At 37.1% G+C, this 22,886-nt stretch overlaps 1 protein-coding gene across 7 annotated transcripts in view; it reads left to right on the top strand.

Moving 5' to 3' along the window:
- Positions 1-22,886, top strand: part of meis2a (Meis homeobox 2a) — a 122,884-nt gene that overhangs the window by 83,254 nt on the left and 16,744 nt on the right. For all 7 annotated transcript variants that reach the window (XM_060828923.1, XM_060828925.1, XM_060828928.1 and 4 more), the window contains exon 9: positions 3,746-3,822. In XM_060828923.1, coding sequence (XP_060684906.1) covers positions 3,746-3,822 — 77 coding nt within the window. The remainder of the gene's footprint in view (positions 1-3,745; positions 3,823-22,886) is intronic.

Here is a 22,886-nt window from a genome sequence, read left to right on the forward strand (position 1 = left end):
CCAATAGTGCCCCAGGCCAAACTCAGATTTTAAAAAAAGCAATCCAAATTATGCAAGTTGCAGTCAAATGTTGGGATGTAATCCTTCTGTCATCTAGTATGAAAATCAGCTTTACTTCTCTAACTAGCTTCCATCATTGGTCAACCTGCTATCTATGTAGAAAATTCTGTACATGTCCAGTAGATGCCTTTTGAAGAAATATTTTGTTTTCTTTCAAGAAATGAAGTTGTGAAGAGCCTTATTGAGAGTCTTTCTGTTGTTCCAAGTCTGATATTTTTCTCATAATGACATAGTGATTTTGATCCTTTATGTTGACAATGTTGTGTGATTGTGCTCTTTATTTGATGAGCTTTAAGCAGAGGTTTCTTATGAAACGCCTTGTAACCACTGACTTGAGATAATTCATGTGGAAACCACTCCTCTATTTGTGGTTACTGCAGGCTTTTCTATGAAATTAAGATAAGTGAATTCCTTGTGTGCATGACTTGTAAACAAAATAATGAACCATCTTTCTAGGAATAGGTTTGATCTGCAGTCAGTATGAAAACAAATCAAGCTATAACAGGGGAGTAAAATGGCTATCTCTAGATAAAGTTTGCTGTGTCAGTATTTATCCTGTTTTACGGTCTGTGCAGTAGGCATGCTGAAATCACATCTCTTGCATTCACAGCCAGATATTAGTGTTTGCTGTGTTCCGTTGGCATGTAATAACTCGATCTGCCTCGTGCAGACAAAATATATTAAAAGTATGGAAGAGTGAAGTTTGTGCCCCAAGGGAGAAGAAGAGATAATGCATTGAAATTGTTCAGAGGTAGTTAGATGCCTAATGGTCTAATATGTGAGCTATGTGAGGTCCACTGTCTGACTCTCATAAATTCTGGCTACACTGATCCAGTAATTTAGGGTACAGGATGGAACTGTCATCTCTAGTCATCAGTGCTTGGGATCTATGATGCTGGTTCTTTCGGTTAAGTGTTTTTTATTATTAGTATTGTTTAAAGTGAGGAGCAGGAGGTGGTTTAAACTTTTGTTTTGATCACTGTAGATAATATTAACCTTAGCAACTTTTTTTCTTATTCGTGAGAGGCAATTTTAACATTTTTTTTGGGGGGGAGCCACATAGTGTCCCAGTTAAAGTGCACAATGTGGTGTAGCATTTTAACTGTGATTGTAATGGACAGTTACGGTTACACCCTCCATTTGTACTGCCGTTGCCCTGGTGAATTTGCTACTTATGCTGAATTGGCAGTTTCTGCAAAATTGGCAGAGTTCCACCACACATTTGGTACTGGTGTGGTGCAATACATGAACATCAAACATGCAGAATAAATGGGGCACAAAGTATGTCGTTGTAATCAATTATGTAGACAGTATTATAATCTCCATCTATGGGTATGCCTGAATGTACGTGCTAAAATAAAGCATTTTGTCATGTACAATAAAATACACTTCAAACACTGTTTGTTAAAATTATAATTGCAAAGCTTCTGCATTCAGTACTCAAAACCAGAAAATTCTAACATTTATTTCAAACTTTGCATAAACTTACTTTTCAAATGTTTAATGTAAAAAGTTCCAGATATTCTGTGAAATAAGGGAACCTTAGTGTAAATGCTTAGTTAGAAACTCATCTTTGTGAGCTCAAGTTTGTTTGATTTATCTGATTTCCCTCTGTTCAAATTCTCTGGTTTACAATGTGTGCACAAGCCATTAAATTGATGTTGGTGTTTATTCAGAGGACTTGCTGATTGAGTGCACTATGCAATTTCTACAAATTTATGACAGGGTAGTACAGGTAATTTATAGAATGTTACCTAGATTCAGTGAAAATTTCACTTGTGTTAAAGCTATATATTAGGACAATAACTGGACACTTGAATCTCCTCATATTACACATGCATGAACGGACTAGAAAATGACAGAACTTCACCTTAACCTCACACATCAGTGCTGATAGATTTCAATGTGAGGCCTCAGACATATCGTCTCAAAAAATGGCAGACTATTGCCTCAACTTGGAAGGCAACTTGATCACAAACGTTGCTCTAGAACCTTGCACCAACTCAGTGAACATAAATTAATGGTGTAGCAAACAGACGCCTGGCTTTAAGCCAGGCGCGAACAGGAGAGAAGCCAGCTATTGTTGAGGGGGCAGCACTGTATTCTATGGGGGAACCCTGTTCACAATAGCACTACATAGCTACTGGATTTTGAGCGAGGCCTTTGAAGTGTATGCAATGATAACTGTTTTATTTCTCAAGACACAATCACGCAAGTTATTCACTGGAGCTTCCATAATTGTTATTCGGTAGTCTGTAAGCACTGTTGAGGCAGCAAGTGAAGCCATTTGCTGCAATTTGCATGTGTGTGCTTTACTCACTCTCCATGTTTAGTAGCACAAGTCTGTGAGGCCAAGTGAGTCATGCAGCATTCCTGCCTGTTTTGGCTGTTGTCAGGAAGTAATAACATTTAGATCTACATGCATTGTAGCATAAATTGACCGTGCCAAATGAGAATTAAAATAATTAAGCTTGTACAGCAGAATATATCCAGTGTCATATCTTTGGCAGTTATTATTGACCATAATATTAAGAGGTACAGCATGAAGTTTGTAACAGGGAAGATGAAAATTAATATCTAGTTAAAATATACATAGCTACCATTTCACACCTCTGAGAGCTTCATCAGTGCAGAGTGGTTTCAGGACAGCCAAACCTATGACCTGTGTCCTTAATTCACCACAGTCTGGTTCCACAGTGATGAAGTGATCCATCATCATTGTTACTATATTCTAGCATGTATTCCACTGGGAAACCTCAATTGCTACAGGATGGCTGTGCCAGAAAATGAATGAGTTAGAGATTTCAAATGGCCATATACATAGCATTACTTCATCACCCAAAGGTGTGTTGTTTTTTTCAACAGTAGTAGCCTTAGTTTTATACTGACACCTTATAGTCATCTATGCTGGAATACTGGCTTAAAAATAGAAATAGAATATATTGGCAGATAATATAGGAAAGGGAAGTACATACTGTATTTTGATGTAGATAAATAATTTGTTTAGTGCTACAGCAGAGTCATTTGAGATATATTGAGAAATTATTCTACAACATATATTTCGGCCATTCAAAATTATCATTTAAGCCTTTTGATTTCACCCACTGCTCTTCCTGATGAAACATCCTTTTTGTTTGTCTAAACCATTAATTATCTTCATTACTGAGTAGAAAATAAAGGACAATTACATTGTTTGGATGAATTCTGGTGTTAGGAAGCGTATTTATCACAGTGGCATAGTGCAGCACCTGACAGAGGACGATTGATGACTAAGAGCAGTCCAAGTGGCTAAGGCAACCTTATACAATGTAAATTACCAACTGTGAATTTAGATTCATCCTATTCATTTCTTTTGCCTCTGCTGAAAACTATTAGTGGTTTAGTAGTAGCAAGGGGTCATTACTAATATGGACAGGGTAAGATGAGGAAAGCCTCCTGCAATTACATGGCTTTCAAAGGGCTAGAGGCCATTCCAAAAAAGTGTCAACACCCAGCAATCAAAATAACTTATTTTGTTTCTCAAAAAAAAATCCATATTAGGGAGCATTGCATTTTACCTCTTGCAATGATGTTGTTTAAATGAGGCAGCAGTCTTCTATAGTTAGACTAAATGTAATGTAATCAGTGCCAGCTCTCGTTTCAGGGCTCTAAACGCCTCTTGACTGATATTTATGTTCTTGTGCAGCATCCGTACCCATCAGAGGAGCAGAAGAAACAGTTAGCTCAAGACACAGGACTCACAATCCTACAAGTGAACAACTGGTGAGTGAATTATTTCTGCCTTTCATTATTATGGCAGTGCTCCTTGATTTGTAACTAACTCCATCTTTTTAAAATGCAAGACCATTTCGCATAGAAACATGCAACTTCAACTCTGTATTGGACACATTGCTACTGTCTGAGTTCAAATGCAACAGTATTTTGAATAGCATATCAATATTCTTTTTTGTTTTATTTGGAATTTTCTTTTCCTAACTTGCACATGTGATTTGATGGATTATCTCCACTACAGTCATACTGGTTTGTCCCTTTGTTGATGGCTTAGCACATAACTTTGAATGGTGGTGGGGAGGAGGGAAGTGGGTAGCAGTAAGGGGAATGTGGAGGTTGGATTAAATAAAATGATCACAGTAGCAAAGAAATGATACAGGAATTACTTATCAAAATACTGGCCCGAGCTTTATCTGCAGCTTAATTTTGTTCAGTACATTCTCGGGTGATGTTCAGATTAATTGAACTGACAGTTTCCTTTCAAAATTCAGGGAAGGTATTTGCACGGATTTCAGGTCTTATACAAACTTAATTACATGGAACCCCATTTTATCATTATAATTCCATGTAGCAAGGGTTGTATTTACAAATGAGAAGACTTTCCTTTTATTCGCAGCTTTCCTTAATATATTTATCAAAGCAGGTTCATTTACAAAGTGCTCTATCTGTGGGATACAGGCAGGCAGACATTAACGAAGCTTTTAGGTTTATCGGACTCCGTGCCTGATGAGCAACCTGAGGGTCAATTGATTTTGTGGTTCTGTGATTCATTTTTTTTCTCATTTTTCTAGGATCACAATGAAAGACATGCCTGGAGAATTAGCCAGTTTGTCTGCCTTATCTGTCAGGCAATTTTTTTTCCTAGGGAAGTCAAGCTACTTAAATTGGCCACAGGAACTGCTGTTATCTGACTTTAATGCACCCTATAGTGTGGATAGCATTTCAATTACACTAGTAACCAAAGCTTAGCCACGGCCTTTTCATGCTAGTGCTATGTAGAAAGCAATATGCCTAGCTACAGAGCAGAAAATTGAGTTGCTTAGCTTCTGTCAGGGTGACTTATGCAGAAATAAACTGTTGTATTGAAGATCAAGAAAATTACCAAATTATTTCATATTAAAAATCATCTTTCATAAAATCCAATAATATTGTTTATATTTGAAACAAATTCATGAATGTGTAGAGTTCAAGAGCAGCTAAAGCTGTTGATTCCATCAATTTAACAAGTTTAGGCTATGTGGCTGTAATTGATTTTGTACCAAATTAATATTTTAGTATATCCTAAAGAATTTACTGTGTGAAGAGCTCAGCCACTCTAGTGTTAAAGTTTCCATTTTATCAGCTGACGTTGTCATTTTTGATCAAAAAATGGACATACAGCAGTTTGTATAGGCTGGCAAGCTGAAGGTCAAAGGTGATGCAGAGGCCTCCATTTGTAAACACTGGACATGTTGTTTTATGAACTTGACCATATTCTGAATAGACACCACGAAAGTATTGGGAGAACACACTTCCTTTTAAAAATGTCAAAGGTTACTAAATAACTATAAAAATACATGTGAATGAAATTCCTCTTACAAAACTAAAGAATGTTTTGCAAAAGTCCTGTAATCAATTAGAAAAGCTTCCTTATTTGATGTCGGCAAATTAATGACCAGTGACAGTGGACTGAAGCAGTCATTTCTAGTTTCCAGCAGCCACATGAAAGGAGATGCTGAATCATTCCTTTGTTTCCACAGCACAATCAAGGCTTGAGAGGCCACAAGGAAGCTCTGTTTTGATATTAGCAAGTGGCACATCATTCTCGTACAGCTGAAACATTGTGTTTGGAATTCCTTGGAGTTTCCTTAATATTCAGTTGTTAGAAACAATAAAGGAAAGGTTAGCGAGCAATGTTTGGACTATGCTAGATAAAGTGAAGTTAACAATGTTCTGAAGGCTTCTGTGCTAAAATAGAGAACAAGGTAAAAGATTACGCTTTACATAGAACAAGGTGTAGTTTTACCTTCTTTATCTTTTGTTATAACTCTCACTTAAAATAATTTTTGTTTTATTTGGGATCTTAAATCACATGATACCTGAATACTGAGGTTTTGCTCTGTAGTGTCAAATTACTGTTTCTTTTGGAGTTTATCTGATTGTTGTGAAAACATCTTTCGATTCAATTATGGCTCATGGGAAAATATTGCGGTGGTTACATCCAGGCTTTTGGCAAGAATCAGTATTTAATGGCATATGGTGTGAAATTTATCTTATCCTTATATATAATGAATGATGACAGATACCAAATTTTGCAGGCATTTACAGATTCAGTTTATCTTTCTGGGTTAGGCAGTGGTTAGTATGTAGTCTAAACTGCAAACCATGCAATTGATTTTAAAAAAAGCTAGTAATTTAATTTGTCTTTGTTAATGCTAACAGAACTGTTAATGCTCTAAATTGGGCTTTGCAGTATGGCTGCATATAGTCAAAGAGATTTGTCTCTCTTGGATCTAAACATTATGTGTTTACTTGCCAATAGTATATGTCTTTTATTAGCATAATATTTGGTATTTTTAAAAACTGAATAAGATCACGATGAAGCAACTTAGATAGTTATAATAAACTCACTTTAGGATTTAATACGGTAATTAATCAGTCTTCTTTTGAGATTTAATGTATTAAAGGCCTGTTATCACATCAGCTATTAGACAGTACTTAATATCATCATAGTGCAGAAAGTCCCCTTTTTATTCCCACAGCATATTGCCTTGGGGTTAAAAAAAATGATGACCATTTTTTTCCAGATCTTCTTTATTCTGTCCTGACAACAGAATCTTCCTTTATTTCATTAGAATTATAATATCAATTATATAAAAATGAACAATGATTGTTATTACCCAATCATTGCTAAAATATGGCTACCACTTCAATATTAATAGATGGTTACCAAAAGGATATGTCAAATAATTAGCATTGAAGGACTTTTAATAAGTAGCTTATTAAAATCCATGGAAAGAATTTCTGACCTTATCACTCTGAAGAATACATATCACATGACAGAGAAGTCATCTTGCAATATAAGCACCCTCGTTGTGCTCCCTGTTGGATCACCTGCCTATGACATTTAATAAGCTATATGTATGATTTATTGTGTGCCCTTTTGACAAGATCTGAAAACTGAAATGTTATAGTCCTTGCTGGCATCTAGTACTACTTTCATTATACACTCATCTAATGGAAGTGTTACATTTAGTCAAATGGATTATATGTAGAGCTGTGCAGATCTTGCACATTCCCTGTAGTCATTGTTCAGAGCATAATAAAATTATGCTATCAATTTGCTATGAGGGAACACTAGAGTTCAGTGACTTATACCCCAGTGTGTTTATACTGCAATCTGCTACATTTCCAACTTGTGGTGATACAATGGCACATGGATTCCATTTACTAACTTCTTAAGAGTAACTAAAGAATTATCGAAGTGGGAAGGTGATGTAAGACAGAGCAAGAGAGAGAGAGAGAGAAAATACATGCTACAAAAGGTTATAATAACTGTCTTAACTCTAGACTAGTGACTTTTGTGACCTAAAGGCACTCAGTGAAATTGAAACATTGCACAGATGGAATGATCAGCCTCATTTTAATAATGCTAATTGACAGCTAATTAGGGGGATTGCGTTGTTGTTAGGTCACTGTGCTTACTTCCCAGGTTAACCCAATCCTTTTACAATGACACTGCAGCAAGGAAAAAAAAAGTTACATATACCACTTCAATATTGCAGTAATCATTATTTGAAAAATAGACTCTGAACAGTAAATTACAACAGAAATCCAGAAATAGCTACCAATTACTGTTATAATTTACACCTGAATTGTATAATTAAAATGCCATTATTCAGAACATGAAACACCTCATCTTAGCCAGGCCAGATGATTCATGTTTTAGTATGTTCTGCTGTACACCTTATCAAATAACAGTGTTTCCAAAGTTTTTTGCAATATGCTGCAACAGATAGCTCAAGACCCATCATGTACTCTGTAATTTGTTCTATTTGCCATCCATGTTATGCACACATACTTGAATGTATCAACACAAGAATTAGGAGTTAAATACTACCTTATGCTATTTAAAAGTTATATTTGACCAACACAATCTGAATTGAAAGTTAAATCATCAATTGAATCAGTATCCTTGTATTCACATAGTGCGTCCATCCAGTACTCACCTTTCCACCCCCTCGTTCAAGGGCTAACTCAAATAGGGGAAGCAGATGGTGTTGACATTCCACTTCTCCATGTCTTTCCTAATGGTAAAGCATGATAAACAAGCAAAATGCATCATTCAAGCTGGAAAAGGCAGAAACTATCAGCAGTCTTTGCACTCTAGAGATGATAGAAGTGTCTACTGCAGTGCAATGCATTGGTGAATAAAAATCAATGCTCAATGCTATAGCAACTCCCCCTCACCCCTCCCCAATATAACATTAATGTATTACAACAACTTGCATTTATTCACCTGCTTCAATATCAAAAAATTATCCCATAGTGGTAGAGGAAGTAAAAGAGGTGCATTTCACAAACTGAAGACATCCTACAACGTTTAACAATCAATGAATACTTTTTATTATAAAAATATACTTCATTTATAAATTAGCTATGAGTAAATATAAGAAGTACAAAACAGTCTTGGAGAGACTTTGCAGGAAACACAGTAGAATTTTGACATTCCTCATCTGTGTTTCAATCCAGTTGCAACAAATAAAAGCATTTTCTAAACATGAAAGGAAACTACTTACATTCATAATAAGGTTATGAGAGTGTCTCAAAATGAGTAACTGAACTCTCATTATACTTTGAGTGAAAGACTTTAACCCGTGGGCTGTCCCACCTGCACCTTGCTAGCATCTGCCCCAAGCTTTAGTGCATCCCACAGCATGTAGTCCTGGACCTTGGGTTTAGCAGTCAATGAATTACCTCTGAAGTGATATGACACAGCAAATTGTGGCAGTCAGCAATGGGAAAAACAGTAGTGTGATAAATGACAAGAAAACCCACTGCAGTGACGTTGACTTAGGGATACATTTTGGCCAATATTAATAAGAAACTTTCTTTAGTCTTCTTTGAATGGTGCCATGGAAAAGGGCATGAACTCACAGCCCTCTGACTCATCAAGAGTCTGAAAGCCAGCAATGAAATGGTTAATATTTCCCGTTGTTTTTGGGTTCACAGTTAAGCTTTATTTCCGCATTTGTTAATGTATTGTAATCCTCAGTTATATGATCCAGAAGCACAGGGTCAGGGTTACATAGAACTCAGCTTTATCTTTCACGTGGTTTTATCAAACCTTTGGGGGTTGTTTCAGCTGCCTGCCTGAAGTTCAAACTTAAATGAGACAAAATTTTTTATAGTTTAGCACTGTATCAACAAAGCAAAATGAATTATTTTTTGATGTTGCCAGTGCCTTCATTCTTTTAATCTTTTCAGTTGCCACCTTGAGCTAAATCCAAAGGTTTAGAACCCAGAATGTGTCCAAATGATAACAGAGCTCCCTGTCCCCAATTAATTTTCATTTCACCTTCTGCTGCTGCAAAAACCCTGGTCAAATCACATCTTTAATAACAATTTCTCTAATGTTTTCCTTCTTTGTGATGCCCAATAAAACGTACATTTGGTTACCTTCTTTCATAATAACTGACAAGAAATATAGACATAGCGCAGAGAAGTGGAATTGAGGTAAAAAGGTAAAGTTGCCATAACTATACCAGACCATAGGGCTGCTGTCTTATTAGAGGGAGACAACTGGTGATGGTTTAACCGGAGGATTACCATGCCTCAGGCAAGGGGCAAGATTGAGAAGGGGAAATGTTTCTGGTAACCTCAGGTAGTGCAGGGATTGAGCCAAAACTGTTGGCATCACTCCACATTGCAAACCAATCATCAAGCCAACTGAGTGAATTGACTCCCTTAGGGAATGTTCTAGCAATAACCTAGTCGAATCATAGACCAGGGTCAGTGGGCTGAATGGCCTATTGCTGTTCCAGTTATCCAATATTCAACCTTGAGATATTGCAGTCTACGAAATAAAACAGACCAATACAGTAAGTTCCCAGAAACAGCGATTTGACAATGGCCGTATCATCAGTTTTTGGGAGCATGGTTGGTTTCACTCAGTTGGCTGGACAATTGGTTTGTGAAGTTGTGTAATCCCAACAGCATGAGATCAATTCCCATCACCAGCTGAGGTTACCGTGAAGGATTCTCCTTCCCAATCTCTCCCCTCGCCTGAAGGACAGTAGCCCTCAGGTTAAATCACCACCAGTCATCCCTCTTTCTTTCTCTCTCTCTCTCTCTCTCTCTCTCTCTCTGTTTCTCTCTCTGTAATGAGAGAGCAGCCCTACAGTCTGGTGACTTGAAATCATTTATTTTTTAATGGTAATGTCAGTTGAGTGATGAATATTAACCAAGATACTGGAGAGAATGCCCTGTAATAATGCGTTGGGATCCTTTGCCTTCATCTGAAAGGGCAAATATGTGCTTGAATGAATATCTTATTCATTGTCATTCTGACAGTGTGGCACTCCTACAATATTGCAATGGGAGTGTCAGTATACAAGTTTCTAGAGTGGAGATTGAACCCACAATGTACTGACTCAGAGGTGACAGTGAGCTACAACTGACAACAAATGTCATTTCCCAGAAACTGCAGCTTTCAGAGTGTCTCAACCTGGCATTTAGCTGTACAAAATTCCACATCTGTGCCAAACTTAGCAGGCTGGCTTTTAATCTTTTGCTGTACCTTGTATTTGTAATTGGGCTCATCATATACGTCAAGGATGGCCTCCAAGTTCTTCACAGCATTGCAGAATGCACAAGGCACTGAACAAAAGAGGAGCCATTCAGGGTGGGTTCGAGGGAGGTGTACAGTTCTTCCACTGTTGAAGAAAAAGGTGTAAGTTTTGTTGACAGGAAGAGTGGAGATGACTAGCTGGAGTGAAATGGGGAGGGAGTTTCTAAACAGTCTGAATATAGTCAATGAATCGAATGCAAAATCCTGATTCTTGCACGAGGCAGACCACAACCTGAATACTGTGAGCACTTTGGTCCCCTTATCTAAAGAAAGCACTGAAGGCAGTCCAGAAAAGGTTCACACAGTTGATTTTCTTGTATAGGTTGGATTGTACTCAATGGAGTTGAGAAAAATGAGAGAAGACTTCACGGTAACACAATAGATTCTTTAGGGCTTGACTGGGTAGATTCATCGAGGGTTTTTTCCCCCCGTTTGGGAGATTTTAGGATCAGAAGCTATAAACACAGGGTAAGGAGTTGCCCATTTCAGAGGTGGAAATTTTCCTCACAGAAAGTGGTGAATAGGTGGAATTTTTTTTAACCACAGAGGACTTTTGAGGCTGGGTCATTAAATATATTCAAGGCTGAGATAAGATTTTTAATCATTAAGGAAATTAAAGGTTATGGGGAAAATTCTAGACAGTGGAGTTGAGGATTATCAGGTCAGCCATGATCTCATTGAATGGCGGAGCAGATTTGATGAGCCAAATGGCCTACTTCTCATCCTATGTCTCATAGTCATATTGTCTCAGGCCAACCATTGTAGCACCTTTCTCAATGACTATATTCAGACTGTTTAGAATTCCCTTCCCATTTCAGTCCACCTAGCCATCTCCATTTTTCTGTAAACAAAACCTAGACCTTTTTCTACGACAGTGGAAGAACCGTACACCTCCCTCGAACCCACCTTGAACAGCTCCTCTCTTGTTCAGTGCCTTGTGCATTCCGCGTTGCTGTAAAGAGGTTATCGCCCATTCTTGATGTATATGATAAGCCCAATTACAAATGCAAGGTACAGCAAGAAAAGCCAAAAAGTCTGTTTCATGGAATAAAAATTAATCCAAGGCAATTACAGTACTCTTTATGTTTTAGCAATAAAAATGTTGACTGCTTATAATTAGCAGGAATTACCCACCTGCTACATAGCCATTTGGTTAATTCACTGGTGTCCAACCACAGTAAATCAGGGGGAGGTTGTGGCCTCCAGAAATGGTAACCACGTAATTTTAGGAATGGGCACCCATTATGAAAAACAGGTGGCAGCAAAACGGCTTTGTAGGTATTTGTGCATCTTGTATTAATAAAATCTTCAAATAGCCCAAGTAGAAAAGGGCAAGCTGATATTTAAAGGACCTATATCATCTCATGGAAGGAGGGAAGGTGATATGATGCTAGATGCAGCTGAGGACAGCTTCGTACATTACCCAAACCATAAAGATTGTATGATGTTATCTATAGGGAGATAGTCTCAGTGTTTCTATATGAACTCACTCTTTATGAATATTGTCAGACTTTTTTTTACTGGAAGTCATATGGTACGTTTCTGCTGACATAGATTTACTTGATGCAACCATACTTCTGTCATGCAATAGCATTATCAATGTGGCAATATCAATGTCTAGGCCAGAAAAATTGGCTTGTGAACCTGAAATATTTCAATACTTGGGCCCTTTAATAGTAGTGCATAAGCTATCATGATATTAAAAAATAGTGAAACCTGGGAAAATTATTCAGTTACTTAGAGGCAGTTCAAAATTATGGGCTAATGTTGCAGTATTATTATATCTGAACAGGGAATAGGATATTAAATCTAGATTTCGTTCCTTGTTTGAGTTACCAAGGTTTTTTTTTCTTAATATCTCATAGCAGTAGTTGTGTGATGTAGCACATGGAGTCAATATGGCACAGGTTGCATGCATAAATCAACTTTAATTTTAAGGTGGGTGGCAGCAAGGAAACAGGACTGAATATAGACAGAGAAAAATAGACTAAAACAGAGTGAAGGATGCAGTGTACACAAATAAGCAGCTTAATGCATCTTGGCACACAGTGTAAGCCTTGTAGGAGCTCGAAGAGCCTCAGGCAATCTGTGAGTTGAATAGCAATTTTATTACTTTGTCATTAAACCAATTTCACAGCAGTATTGTTTGTTAATGAGCAGCAGCAAACGAGTGAAGATGTCACATAGTGGAATAGCAGTGAGATTTGTGACCGAGGACTGCATCACTCAGATGAAAAGGCCATCGAAGGCTATAAAAAGGAACAATTTAGGGGGGAAAAGGCAGTCAGTCTGATATTTTTTGAGCTAACAGCTGTAAGAATAATGTCAAAATAAAACTTGCTAAACCAGCTACAAGAGCAGCATAGCAGGTCATGCTTTTGCACTGTTAGGCAAGGGGAAAGAGCATCTGTTTGACTTGCCGAAGTTTATCCATTGCCGTTTGTAAAATAATAGATTCTTTTGTTTAAGGACACCCTGATTACCAGAAATCTTTGTGTAATACAACACGTGAGTTTGGAAAATACCTCATTGAATAAATAAATAATATTACTCTCGCTGCTGGTTTTTTGTAGAACAGACAGTATAGATATCCCTACTGCAACAATTCCCCATCCTGTGAGATTTGTGGTTCAAATATGTAACTTGCTTCAGTGCAAAGAGCTTTTGGCCTTGTATCAACACAAATTGCAATGGTAATTCTGCTGTGTCACAAAAAATACATCTCAGCAAGGCGGATCCACCTCTAGAGGGCAAGCTCACTTCGCTTAGGATCACTTAGGCAGTATAACTGCAGTCTAGGATGGTGCTTTCTGCAAAGCATGCGAAGTGCAGTATGGTACTGAAAAGGTCCAACTCTGATTGTCACACAAAGCGTGAAAGATATGCATTTTATCTTTGAGGTCATATTTGCATTGGACAGTTTGATAGAATCTTCAGTGAAATTCCTGTTTTCTTTTAATGAAGTGCTCAAGCATCCTCTCAAAAAGGGATAGGTTACAGAAATTTGACTTATATTTCCTTGAACAAAATGTTAAAGCGATTTGGCAGGCTACATATGGAAAACTATTTCCACTCAGGGTATCAAGAATGAGAGGATGTAAAATTAGGTCTAGGACATATAGCAGCACAGTGAAGTGTATGATAACATAAAGAGTATTCGAAATCTGGAATTCTCTCCCAACCATGATGTAATTTAATAGCTGGGCTGTCTTGAAGGGGTAAATGGTCCTGCTCCTGTTCATCATGTTTCTGCTCCAAACCACATTAGAATTGAAGTTAAGCTTTAGTGTTGGTACCATGGGTTAATGTATCTTTGTCACTGCCTGGGTAAAATTCTCTTCAGAGCCAATGCTGATCTTAACAATCGGGGGATTTCAGCAAGACTTTTTATGCCTGGCAGGCCAAAAACAACTGGCTGACCTGTTCTAGTTGGCAATTTTTCAAGCATATCTTCCTCCCAGGGTGCTATTGGATAGAATTGCCAGACAGATCAATTCACTTTAGATTCCTGCCATTATATATTTTCCCTATTCTTATGACAATACAACAAATATATAAAGTGCCATATCAGCTCTTCTGATGTCAGAAGGAGAAAAGGAGTAGAGTCTAAAAGGAATTTGAAATGCTTGCATTTGTTTACCAGAGTACCTGCCGGTTTCACAAGTGAGAGCACATTTCAAAGTAATTGGTAAAACCAGTGATAGCCAGCTTGTAGTGAGCAATCATTTAAGCTGGAGCACTGTATTTGGTAAAAGGTGAAGATAAATTGAATTAAAGAGGATTCCACAAAAGGTCTGATGTTATCAAACCTGATTGGACACTCTGATAGAGGTGATGGTTTGTGAATGTGTTAATTAAACTCTTCCAGTGGCTGAGTGCTGCCGATAGTTTTCCTACCTGAATGTTGGAAATCTAATGTTGACAAAATCAGCTCAATTATAGCTTAAGGGCACTTTTACTTTGTGCTTAAGGTTGCTAGGTTACTGCAGTAAGACTTATGTTTTGCTTATTTTTACAAAAAGAGGCTGTGCGCTATAGTTCTAGTTCAGCCTAAATTGACATATATTGTTGATTAAGCAGAATTTGGAAGAAAATGGGGAGGTATTAACACAGAGCCATTAGATAGATAGTTAAGAGACTGCCACCACAGGGACTAGGACTAATAGTCACCTGTCTTAAGTGGTTAGGTCTAGACATTAGTTTCTGATCCCTTGTGTGGTAAACCTTGCTCTCCAATAAAGTTGAACCAAGCATGTACGAAAGGGAAAGAACCAGCTTGATATTCAAAACTAAGAACTATTTGTCCATTTCAAAAAAGAAAATATGGAACTAATTCATATTATAACCTGTAGTCCTGAATAATTAGCTACAGCTCAAAATTTGCTTAAAAAGTGCCCGTCAATACTATCATAATATGCAATTACCTGAAAAAATCTTATCACAAGATATTAAGAAACACGGAATTTACACGGAATGTTCATTAGGTCTTTATCTTGGATATGAAAGTTTTATCAAAGTAGATTGTTGTAGTGATTGAAACAAGGTCAGCCAGATGGCAATCATAGAGTATGAGTTCCCTGATTGCAGCTGTTAACCTGGCCCAATCAGAGAGCCCTGTCTGACAGATAAGAACAGGAGTGTCAGACATCCTGCTCACTCTGAGAGCTAGCTCTGACAGAATTGGATCAGTTCAGGGACCCTCCACTTGTAAATAGAGGATGACCTGGGAACGGGATACCGGCCTCTGTCGGATCATTTCAGTCAACTTCTCCAATTTGTCAGTAAATTTGTCTCAGCTACAGGGCTGATGAGGTCTGTAGAAATAGTGAGATAGAAACTCTAAAGTAGTGCCCCCTTTAGGATATTACAAATATTATCATTTAACCCTGTCTAAACTTGCACTTATCCATAGATATTTCTTTTCAAAAGCTGACAGATCAACATTGTTTGATGAAACTGAGATGTAAATGCACACATTAATTATCTTGATATCTGGTGGTTTTGTGTAACTTTTCCTTATTTGACTTCAGCAAGTGATGAAGAAGCAAATTGGATAGTTCACACCAGTCATGAAAATAGTGAGTCAGTGATGGCTCATTGCATTGCATTCTTCTGCTCTATAACCATGATAGTGAGCAGTTCACCTCAGACTAACAGCCAGGAAACCTTTCAATTGCAAAGCCTATGTTTTAGTGACAATGCTTGAAACATAGAGATAAGAGAATGTCATTTTGGGCAAACTGTTTCATATAAACTAACAGTTCTGGAGTATTGGTGCTTCCTGCATACAAGAAGTCACTGGGTTAGGACATATTTTAAAGAATACGCTTTCTTCTTTGTAAAATAAAGCTGCTGTTTATTCTTTAATTTCAATTAAAACAAGTAAGGATTGGAAAGGAGTAGCTTTGAACAAGCATACTTGAGACATAACAAGAATGAAAAATAGGGAAAGCATTATACACTACTGATATTGTAAGACTCTGAAAACTTGATTCAGTGGCCTTAGGGACGAACCTGACACACCATCTCTACAACCAGTATCTTCTTTCATTTGCACTTCCTTGACAGTTAGGCTTTGTGGCTTTTGCCTTGGGATTTGGGAGCAGTCTGACTGGTCTGTTGTTTCAATCCAGTATTCTACCAGCAGGTACAAATTTAACTCTGATCCCACTCCCACATTCAGTGCTTGTATTTAATTGTGTCTGGCTCCTAAAATACATTTTATAGTGCAAGTGTGAGCAATGTTTGTGTGTATAAATGTTGCATTAATTCTTACTTCTATAGTTACAGCCTTTGATTTGATTCCGAAGATTATTACTTGCTTGTCTTACAGACATGTCTTTAAGTAGATGATACTTACGGAGACTCAGGGTGTTTTAAATAAAGCTTGAATAGGGACGGTTGGGCATGGGAGTGATGTTGGGTGTTATTGATCAAACAATTATCATTTTACCCTTGTCTTGTATAGAATTGCTCTGTTGTTGTTGCTCAGCAAATAATAATTTTAAACTCTGCCAATGTACAGTGCAGGTTGCTTGCTGCCTACTATAATGACAGAGCAACAACTCTCTGTGGAGTCAATCAGTCCCATAATTGAGATATTTTCCACTCTGCTCCTGATTCACTGCTCTTCTAAATGACACTTGCAGGAGTACTTGGAGGTCAGACACTTCAGTTTATTGACCTGAACTGGTATTTTCATGGATTCGTAAGGTAGGCCAGGCAGCTGAGTACAAAACCAAAACAACCATTTTCTGCAAAATATTAAAAATGACATTTTAAAAAAGAAACAATTTCATGTGTGTATTATTATGAACAAAGTTTGTTAAATTATGAATATCTCAAAATTTTGCAGGAAAGATTTTTTAAAAAAATCCATCCCAAAAGATTTGACTATGGGATTTACTGTATTTAAGCCCATTAATATAATCTCTAATCCAATCAAATTATTTATCTTGACTGAATGAAAGTAGGGTATTGATTACATTTTGTTTTTATCATCATGGATGATTAATGGCAAACTATCTTAATCACATCAGATTTATCTGGAAAGGAAAGATGACCATTGACTCAACCAGCCTTCTTTCACTGAAATATATCTCTATGCCATGCTCTGGAGACAACGAGCTAAAATGAAAGGTGTGCATGGTGATGTATTGTAATGGTGAATAGTTCATTTTACTCCAGCAATATACATGTCAAAAGTGCAAGTGACAATGTTTTTGGACTGGGGTTAATGGATCTACACCGAGAAAGGGGTCTTCGTCTTGATTTGTTCTATGAATCCTGAAAGATTTTTGCCTGACTGGCAGCCAGACAAATATAAAGTAACCTTTTTAATCCGTATCCTTTAGATCTTATGGCTTTAATAAATGAAAAAAAAAGGAAAAGTGTTCTTGACTGTGAATGAGGCTTTGGAGGTCAGCAGAAAAATGAAGTACACTTCAGGCAAGATTTGCCATTGGGGAAGGATGGATTTTTTTTTTCTTCTTGGTATGGAAATGGGTAGTGTGTATGCAGGTTGGACGAGTTGGTTGCCACAATAAGGCTCCTTTCATACAGGTGTGTTTATGCCCCAGGCGTGTTGGCCACAGTCCATTCAATGTACAGAAGTTAAATTGAACAATAACAACTGAATCTCGAAAGGTGAGCATCAGAAGAGATGCCTGAGAGCTGTCTCGGAGCCAACGAAAGCCTGTTGCAGTTGTCAGAGCTTGTTGATGTTGCAGTGAACAGAGCAGTTTTGCACCAGATTTTGTGGTTCTGCCTTAGGAAAGAAAGTAAAATGGAACAGAAGAACAAAGTCCTGGTACATAAATCAGCAGTTGCTCTTTGCCAGATCAAAGGAGTGACATTCTCGCTCCTGGTCTGCTTGTCCACTTCAGGTGGTTGATGGACAGCTAACAGCTGGCCCTCTGTCGATGATAACTGAACCATGTTTCCTTTTGTGGAATTAATAAGGAAATCTATCATAACTGAAATAGAAAAAGTCAAAGGAAAATTGAAAGTATTAAATTATGTGAGCACCTTTACTTTAAGGCCAAATCTGGAGGAATTAATTTTCCTCATCTTGTTAATTATGACCAAATTACATTAAAACCTTATCTGCCAATTTGTGCTTCTTGTGTTATTAAGTCATCATATAAATGTTGTCACGTCAAGTTCACTTCTGGAAGGAACAAGAATATTCAGGTGTTAAGGTTTAAATTATTTTATTTTGTTCACTTGTCAGCAGACTCCTACACTTTCCCAGCCAATGAACATTTAATTTGTTGTTTTCTCAATAACTGTAATTACGATGTCTCAACCATGGATATCTATGGTAAGATTTAAAAATATAAACTTGCCCATACAAAAGATTATCTTTAAATGCAAATTAGCTACAACGGCACAGACAAATCTGCAATCATTCTTATCCAACTAAAGGGAAAGGTTTGCTGGATCAAATTACAACTTGCCTTAAATGCTGTATTTGCAGTTTTCAAATATATTGTTTATTTTGAAAACTTATAAATAATTAACACAAAAAGCTGCGGCAACAATTTAATTAACTGAATTGCAGCAGTGTTGTACTTGATGTTATTTTTATTACATTAAATCAAGTAGTTTTTGGAGCACAAAGTGTTTATTAAATACAATTCTGATTGATATATTAGAACTGTAATCATCTACAAATTAAAATGCAACTCAATTAAAAATCATTAAATAATAAATTTCAAAAGATGTTGAAATTAAGTAATACATTTAATTAAAATTTCAATGAAAAATCCCTTTTTTTAAAGAAGGGAATGTTCCATAAAGCAAGGTGCATAAAGTTGATTAATTTGGTTTGTGAATATTACTTCTGGGAGGTTGAAATTTAGTTTATAAATGAATTGCAATACTTGAATATTGAGACGACAAGAATATAGCTTCCATGCAAATGAGCTGCCGTTGATGAATTGTCCAATTTATAAAATTAAACGCGTATTCACAAACTTCTTTCCTTACAGAAAATTATTGTTATTGTTTACAAACAATGACTCTACATCCAATTTATGAAATGGCAAACATATGTCACAAGTTAAAGTTGTCCAACTTCCAAATTCCATGGCAGCATTACACCACTCAAAATATAGAAAGGCAGAATTTCCTCCCACCTGCTGAAGTTGTCAATTTGATCCCATCCCATCCCAAATCCGAGGGATGGAGTTTTTGAAAAATCACAAGGGATACCTGTTCTGTTGTGATATAACAGAGAAGCCTGACATGCGGAGCAGTATCCTGTGGCCTACCAATTAAAGTTTGGAGAATAGTATTAGAGCTACCTTGCATTTGACAATTAAATTCTTTTGAGTAGGGATCTTTGCTAAATTCAAAAGACATTAGTTCTCAACCTCAGAAGCGTGGAGTAGCCAGAGCCCTCTAAAAGTACTAGCAAGATTTAACTATGGCAGGCAGAGGAAACACAAGCATACACCTCTCTATACACATCCTCACTGTCACTGTATCACCTGTGAAATTTGCTTTTAATTTGTAAAGAAAGCAGAAACTCGGTGAATTCAGATTCAACCCATTTTCCAATCCCTGACAGTGTTACACTGAATACAGAAGCCATTGGCTCCCGAAAGAATATTATCTATGGATGCTGAGTTCACTCTGGCACCTCATCCAAGGAACCATTTTTCATGAATGGGCTTATTCAATATGAAGGGTAACATTGCTGTACCTAATCCAGTCCTCAGCTGGCATCTTCATTTATACTCACTGGATGACACTCTGAAATACAAAGTCTAGCAATCTTGCTGATTAAATATTTTAGCATCACACAATGCAATTAGATCACCCACTGAGCCATCAGGGCTTGTTCTTAGTGCAGTATGATTTTGCAATGTGTTCAAAATGTGACGGAACCAAACAGTGTTTGAGGCTAATATTTGTATACGTATATATCATACTGCTAATAGTTAGTGTGTATGCGCTCTGACTTCACTTGTTCATTCACATTGTTCTAACTGCATACTGCACTTCTTCAATTACAGAAGACTGTATGTGAAACAAATACTGAATGTGAAGTGACAAAGTGATCATTAATCAACCGTCAATATCATATTCACATGTTCACACAAAACTGATATTTCACACAAGATTTATAACGTTCCTGATTGAGAAACATTGGTAATTAATTAAGGCATTGAATAAATAAAATTTCATTTTGATTCTGTTTTGTTTATTGTATATATTTTAATTGTAAATTTCTACACTGTAAAATTAGATTATTAAAATGTCTTAATGTAGAGGCAGAATAGCTGTTCTACAATATAATGTATTCATGTTGAATTTTTCATTTTTCTGATGAAGTTTTAAATTATTTGAATACTTAGATGAAAATACCTCAGTTTTGGGGGTATTTTCTAACTGTTTTCCTAATATGATACCAAAATATACATTTATTTTTTAAAAATTGAATACTGTTTGTAAGTTGTTGAAGTGTCATGGACTTACTGCATTCTCACATGTAGAATAGACCTAAGACATTGCTTAATTGTAGATTTGCACATAACAGGACTTACCGTATTAGTACAAAACAAGGAACAAGTTTGGACGTGATCAAAATATGCGAGTCATCTTCATTTCTGGCTTAACAAAGGCATAGGGTATATTTTAAAGATTGAATTTATATAGCACTTTTTCACATCTCTTGGGATGTCCCAAAGTGCTGCACCCAAAATGGATTATTTTGAAGTGCAGACTCTGTTCCATTATTCTTAAATGTAGGATAAATCATTGGGAAGATTTGGGCCCTTGCCCAGACTCTGACTCATGCACTGCACACTAAATGCCCTCACAAAGTATGCGACTGTCACTTTCTTATGTTCCCAGTGTCCTTCATGCTGCCCCCATGAATCTTAAGTGACCATTTAAAGCAACTTGCATTATGAAAATAGTCACTGCAAACAACTTCATGATAGATAATAGTCCTTCGCTGTAATTCGGTCAGCCTGGTGCCTCAAATTCGGTGTTGGGGATTCCATGAGATGATAATTAGTGCACTGGATCCTTCTGAGGGGAAATTTGAAGCTTGCCACTTTACACAGTGGTCATACAGGCATTGCACTTGTCAAGGGAGATGAGTCATCATACATCACAGGAGCAGAAAATATCCACTATCTCTAGGATCAGGTTCTTACACTAAGAATAAATGTATAGCAGAAATCACATTTGCTGATACATAGATCTACTGACATTTGATACACACCTGATTATCAGCGGTATCAGTGGGTTTTTAAAAAAATGTATTCTTAGGAAATGGGTTTTGCCAGCAAGATTGGCATTATTGTCGGTTACTGGCCCCGCACTGCTTAGGATCATGAACAATGTGGTTAATTCTGTGAAGAAATACCACCATAGGGATAAGGTTTTTGGTACTTTATGGTTATATTCCAGAGACCTAGCACTGATCCATAATTTGTGAAATGATGCAAAACTCTTGCTTAAAATGTGAATGTGAATAATATTGTTCACCTGTGTGAAAGAGGCCATATGTACATAACATCAAAAATAAGGCACCAATACTAAATTGCTATTTACAAACATAATGAGCCACTTTTCATTATTGATAAAATAAAATCATGCTTCAAAACCACTTTAGCAGGAAAAAAATTATTGAATGACTCCTGGGATTTCTGATGTATGGGTGGACATTTCTCTTGTCATAAAGTGTTGGCACAAATTAAGTTGTGGTCTCTTTAAGGACTCATATGGAATTCAACAAAAACATGCTAGTGGTGTGTGTTATTGTTAGCAAACTTGAATATGCCTCAACAACTAACAGGAATGCAAAATAGAGGCAGCATGTTGGCTCAGTGATTAGCGCTGCTGGGGACATCACTTCAATTCCAGCCTTGGGTGACTGTCTGTGTGGAGTTTGCACATTCACCCTGTGTCTCTGTGGGTTTCCTCCAGGTGCTCCGGTTTCCTCCCACAGTCCAAAGATGTGCAGGTTGGGTGGATTGGCCATGCTAGGTTGCTCATAGAGCCCAGGATGTGCAGACTAAGTGAATTAGCCATGGGAAATGCAGGGTGAAAGGGATAGGAAATGGGGGTGAGATGTTCTTCGGAGGATCAGTGTGAATTTAATGGGCTGAATGGCCTGTTTCTGCACTGGAGGGATCCTGTGAAAACATTCTGACAGCTTGGATCAGCTTTTAAGAGGTCCACCAGGAAGTTTCAGTCCATGTTTATTGATTTTGTTATTGAGGTGGATGCAGTAATGATGTGAAATTCTGTTGTCCCAGGATTCCTCATGGTAAAATTTAATTTGTCTTTGCATTGACCAGGTGCAGCTTCTCAGTAAATTCTCTTTGGGTGGAGAACGAATTGGAAACTGGTTAAACAATACACAGACCTGGAAGCATATAGCTGAATCAAAAACCCGGGACTACTCTAACTCGCTGTCTGATATACACAAACACAGGGACACTATTTTCAAATGTATCACCAAATATTAAATGCAGAGAATAAGAACAGAATTCAAATGAGAGGAAGGTGTAAATTTCATACAACTGTTTTATATGAGGCACACCAGCAGTTATTAAAATCAGATATGTCAAAGACCAGAAATAGTGGTGTGTTTAGATCTCAAAAGCTTTTAAAGCTGGAGGAGATAAAGCCTGGTAAGACTATGGAAGGATATGAAATGGGCTGAAAATATTTAACCTGGGCCTTGCTAGATTGTAGTCCAACT

The sequence above is a fragment of the Hemiscyllium ocellatum genome, chromosome 8, assembly GCF_020745735.1.
Source record: "Hemiscyllium ocellatum isolate sHemOce1 chromosome 8, sHemOce1.pat.X.cur, whole genome shotgun sequence".
Lineage (NCBI taxonomy): Eukaryota > Metazoa > Chordata > Chondrichthyes > Orectolobiformes > Hemiscylliidae > Hemiscyllium > Hemiscyllium ocellatum.